This window comes from Dichomitus squalens (genome assembly GCF_000275845.1).
Source record: "Dichomitus squalens LYAD-421 SS1 unplaced genomic scaffold DICSQscaffold_13, whole genome shotgun sequence".
NCBI lineage: Eukaryota > Fungi > Basidiomycota > Agaricomycetes > Polyporales > Polyporaceae > Dichomitus > Dichomitus squalens.
Genome location: NW_006766895.1, coordinates 683,800 through 689,039, shown reverse-complemented (window position 1 = coordinate 689,039; position 5,240 = coordinate 683,800). Strand labels below are relative to the sequence as shown.

The following is a 5,240-nucleotide window of genomic DNA, read 5'->3' as shown; positions in this document are numbered from 1 at the left end:
AGTATGTTACCATATTTGGGACTCTCTGCTCGTGTACTATAGCTATGCTTCCGGACTCTTCTGGTACTGTCTAGGACAATCCGTACTACTCCAGAACGGTCTAGACAGGTCTATGCCTTACTCATCTCTTACTCATCCTATGGTGCGATACGTCGCAATTCTTTCGTCATTGTATTATTCATCGCACTATGGTACATGTGACTAACCACTCTTCGATTAGTCATGGACACTTCACTGTAGTATATAAGGACTTCAGATTGCGTCCTCCCTCTTCAGTCTTTCCTTACTGACTGAAGAGTGAGTACTTCGTTACATCTATCTCTAACTTGTAGTTACTTACTTAACCTTTGTAGTCTTGCTTCGACTCTAGGTACAGTTCGTTGCTGCAATATAGTCTTTCCTTACTGACTGAAGATCTTGCTTCGACTCTAGTCGGATCTAATCCTTGTCTTCACAGCCCCGAGTTTATCATGAGGAATTTCCACGTGATGTGGTCCCAGCCGGGGGTGGACCGGGAGTTGGTGGCGTGGAGAGAGTCGAGGAGCTCTTGACGGGAGAAGGGCGGCCAGTCGCGGGCCGGGAGAGCCGGCATAGAGTCGACGATGGTGAGGTCTACGGGCCGACCTTCCGCAGAATGGAAGGTCGGGCCGGCGTTGTCGCGTGGATCCTCGGGGGTGAGGATTGGGTTGCCTAGGGAGTCAACGATATCAGCAGTGTCCGACCGCCGTGGTTTATACCAGGCTGTCAGGTCCCAGACCCGGGCATTGTTGGTGGCGACATCGTGGATGCGCTGTTCGAAGAAGGCGCGTTTGGCGTTACGGATGGCCTTGAAGTAGGAGCGGCGAGCTTCAAGGCGTTGAAGTTGTGCGATCTTGGGGAGGGCGGTGTTGGAGGGGGTGTCGCGATGCTGGAGGAAAGCGCGACGGCGTGCACGGGCGGTCTGGAGGGGTGGGGTGGTGTGTTTAAGGGTGGTGGAGAGGTGTCGCTGTGCTGTTTTGGTGATGTTGTTCCACCAGGGTTTGGAGCGGGCACAGAGATCGCGGGGCTGGGCATGGGATTCCCAGGTGGTGGAGATGGAGTCGTAAAGCGTCTGTGTGTAGCGCTCGACGTCGGGGCCAGAGTCCGGGCGAGGTGTCGAGTTGAAGAAGCCAACGAGGGTCTGGGCCAAGTCGGTGAGGAAGTCTTCGAGGTTGTCATCGGAGATTGCCGGTGATCCAAGAAGGGATATGGGATCGGTGGGCAGGGTGACGTATAGGAGGGCGTGATCGGAGAGGCCATGGGCCGCAGCCCGGACCTGAATGGAGTCACGTGGGTGGTCTCGTGAACTCCAGACGAGGTCTATGACGGAACCCCGGAGTCGGGGGTTGTGAGGGAAGTGCGTGGGGACGTCGACCGGGGAGCGGAGGTCAAGGTCCCAGGCGCCTATAAGGTGGGAGAGGGTGAGTAGGTCAGTACGCGGAGAGGAGGTTCCCCACGAGGGGTCCCAGTCGGGGCTGTGGAGATTGAAGTCGCCACCGACGCAGCGTACTTGATCTGGGAGGCGGGGAAGAAGGGAGATAAGGTCAGTAAGGACAGCAGAGTGACCGCGAGGGTCATTGTAGACATTAAGTAGAAAGAGAGGAGGGTCAGAGGACCGTAGCTGGAGACCGAGGAGTATAGCGTCTCGGTGCCGGAGTGCCGGGTGGCTGAAGGCGCGAGTTAGCGGTAGCCGGGTGTTGACGTAGCAGACTACGCGAGGGGGGTTGTCGTGATCAGTCTTGGAGGGTTCGAAGAGGCGCCAGTGGGAGTCGGACTGGGTGCCGAAGTATCTGTTGTCGTTGGTCCGGTCGCCGGGCATGGCGACGTTGCGTTTACCACCGGGCGTGGGAATGTGTTTGAGGGGGCCATACCACGGTTCTTGGATGCATAGAACATCGACATGGCAAGACAGCGAGGAAAGGAGGGAGGACATATGGGAGGGATTGTGGTTAGCATTGTGGAAGACAATGGTAAGGGAGTCGAGGGAGGTGTGGTCTCGAGTCATTTAGAAACCGGCCAGCCCAAGCCCGGGCGGAGGGTTGGCGGCGGGACGCGAGGGCTGGGCTGGGGCGGGAGCCGGTGGGTGGGGAGCGGTGGCTGTGAGGACGTGGACACCGTATGGGTGGGCCGTGTTGCAGCGGCGGCAGTGGGAGACGGCCGGTGCACGCATGGGGGTGGCGCCGGGAAGAGGGCGGGGACGTGTGTGGTTGCCAAAGGGATGGCGGCAGCCGCACGCACGGCAGAAGGGAGAGTTGTCCACGGCGCCTGGGCGGTGACGGCCGTAGAGGTGGGAGGTTCCACACGCAGTGCACGGAATGGGGAGGCCCATCTGGCGGGCGACAGCGGGATTCTGGGAAGGACAATTAGCAGTGCGGGCCGCAGTTTTACGTACCGGGCAGGTGGGGGAGGTTGAGGCGTGGGCCTCGTTTCAGAGCGCACATTGTATGGAGGCGTCTGGGGCCGCACGGGCCGAGTGGTCAAAGGTGCGGTGAGGACCGGCACATGTGGCACACTTGGGAGGGGACCGGCAGGTGCTGGCGGGGTGGCCGAGGGCTTGGCAGTTGGTGCATGCGAGGATGCCGCGGCGCACGGGACACGCGACAGCAATACGGGAACCAGCCCCGAGGTCGAAGACGAGGGTGCCGTTGTGAAGGGCACGGAGGCGCGCGAAGGCGGGAGAGTCTTCCCGAATGTCGACATAGAGGGTCGCGCTGTCGGGCGAGGGAGAGGGGTTCCAGCGGGCCGCCAGGACTAGGTCCATGGTAAGGGCACGCCAGGCCGGAGACGGGGAGCGTTGGGCAGCTGCGAGGAGGTAAGCGACCGGGTCGACAGGCTCAGAGGCCCCGCCGACTCGGTAACGGACAGAGGGGAGTTGGGAGATGGAGAGGGAAGAGTAGTATACGTACGACGTGCTGGTGACCGGGACAGAGAGGATAGTGGAGACGCAGGTGTCGAGCCTGTGAGCGTCATCAGTGGACAGGAGAGAAGAAGGGAAAACGACAAGGTTCCGGCCCGTCATGTTCCATGAGGCGGAGACGATGCGGAAGTTGGACTGGTTGAGTGCGTCAGTGATGGCGACCGTCGACGGATGTTGGTGTTCCGGGATGGCCGCGGGGAGGCGGAAGTAGCGGGCTTTGGCGTGTCCGGAGGGGAGGGTGGAGATCTTCTCGTTGATGACCTCGTTGATGCGGATGGAGGGTGATGAGGACCATCCAGTGGCCGGGCGTTTGGCAGCCATGGTCGACCACGGGGCAGGTGGAACAGTAGGCTGGACGGGGGCGGGGGTAGGGACTTGGGAAGCGGGAATGCTCGGGGTGGGCGGCGTAGCAGTGGTTGGGGCGCCGGTGGGGGCTGGCACCGGGGCCGAGGCGGGAGCTGGGGCAGGCCGGGCCGAGGGAGCGGGGGCGGGGGTGAGGCGGCTGTCTGTTTGGCGGCTGCGCGCTTGGTGACGGTCTCGTGACGTCTGGTGAGGTGATTCCCGCAACAGACGTCACAGCGGACGCCTCGCGGCAGGGAGGGAGCTTTTTTGGGAGGAGGAGTGGGATAATGAGGAGGGGCGGACGCATCAAAGGTTGGGGCGGCTGGGGTGGGAGTAGGGGGGCAGTTATGAGGAGAATGGATAGAGCCGGGGAGGCCGGGGTGGGTAACGCCAGGCATGGGAGAGGGGGAGCGGGATGGGGGTGTGGTGTGGATAGTGGCTGGGGGAAGGTTGTTGATGAGGTCGAGGACGCCTTGACCTTCGCGCGTTGAGAAAGAGGTGGCCTGGGGCGCCGGAGCGGCAGGCGGATCCCAGGAGACGATGCGGATCGCCGTGTTGATGATGGAGGGATGAGAGTCGAAGATGCATTCGAGGTGGAACGGGTAGACTTCAAGGGCGTCAGCTACCCGGGGGACGTGGGACCTGTCAAAATCCTTGGGGGGAACGTTGGGGTGAGTGCGGAAGAACATAACGAGTGCAAAGAGAATGTCAGTGACTGTTTCTGAGTCGAGTGAGTCGAGATCCGGTGTGAGGTCGTGCGCCTCGGGGGGGGGCGTCGCTGGTGGGGAAGGGGGAAGCGTCGAGGAGGCCGCGGACGTACGCGTAGGCCGCGTTTGCGGCTTTGCGGGACGCGGTGGAAAAGCCGTCATCGAGGAAGGCTTGAAGGATGTCCCCCAGACGGGCTTTTTCTTCCGGGGGGCGTTGGGATTTGGGTTGAGCGTTGAGTTTGGCCATAGCGGCCAGGAAGCGAGCGCTGAGAATAGCGGGGTGACGGAAAGACGGGACAGACGCCGGGAGCGGGGAGTCCGGAGCGGGCTGAGAGAGGGGGGTAAAGTGGGCACTGAGGGACCGGAAGTACCAGTCCAGTTCGCCGAGTCCGGAGACAGGCGGGGCAGGTGAGGCAGAGGGGAGGGGGCCATGAGGCAGAAGCGCGGCCTCGGCCGCAAGGTTGAAGGCGAGTGCAGGTGCCTCTGCATTGTAGAGGCGGGCCTGGGTGGAAAGGCCTGGGCCGTCGGGCTGCGTGTAGAGGCCGGCGGGCGTAGCGGAGATTTGAGTGTCGCTGGGGATGTTGAGGGTGGGAGGGGGCGAGATGGAGCGGGCCATAGATACGTCGGAACTAGTAGAGCTGGAGGGAGACATACGGGGAGCCGGGTCGACGGCAGGGGTTTTCTTTGAGGCAGCTTGGCCAGTAGAGGAGACTGTAGATGCCATTGTTAGTAGAGGACGACGAGGAGGACTCACGGGAGGGGATGGGAAGTGGGCGCTTATTGGGGATGGTGGTGGTACGAGTCGAAGGTGAGGCCCAGTGAGAACGTACATGGGCTCCGCTGTTTTAGGTCGGCGAAAGTCGTAGAAGAGTGGTTGAGGTCGGGAGCTGTCGGTTCAGATTGGGCAGATGGCGGTAGGCGCCCAATTCACGTCTTAGACTCTCATGACGGTGCCTCGATCGGACATGTCTCGACAGCGGTGACGTCCATTTGTCTCTGACTTAGAAATGTCTCTAGCCTGTGTCTAACTGTGTAATACAATACTTGCTTTGCGCCATACCCGTAGCACGCGTGTCATTTCAGCCGGCTGCCCAAGGCCTCCGCAGGATCCTCGTACCTTGTCTCGCCGCCAGACTCTGTTATGCCACGCTCGCGCCAGTCGAAAAAAAGGGAATTCTTCTGTGAATGTATCAAGTATTGCAGGGGCCAGCGGCGCCCAGTCCCTGAGCGGACGTACTACAACCACGAGGCCGCCC

General features: G+C 61.2%; 2 protein-coding genes across 2 annotated transcripts; both read right to left on the bottom strand.

Moving 5' to 3' along the window:
* Nucleotides 1-451: 451 nt before the first annotated feature.
* DICSQDRAFT_60267 (uncharacterized protein) lies at nt 452-826 on the bottom strand (the record flags this gene model as incomplete). Its single annotated transcript, XM_007365697.1, has 1 exon — nt 452-826. A coding segment is annotated over one exon (375 nt), but the record flags the coding sequence as incomplete, so codon positions are not given.
* A 1,193-nt stretch (nt 827-2,019) lies between these two features.
* Nucleotides 2,020-4,708, bottom strand: DICSQDRAFT_170078 (uncharacterized protein; the record flags this gene model as incomplete). The annotated part of the gene is made up of 4 exons (XM_007365696.1): nt 2,020-2,368; nt 2,532-3,459; nt 3,513-3,919; nt 4,098-4,708. 4 exons carry the CDS (start codon nt 4,706-4,708, stop codon nt 2,020-2,022), a joined length of 2,295 nt encoding a protein of 764 aa, XP_007365758.1.
* Between the last annotated feature and the right edge of the window lie 532 nt (nt 4,709-5,240).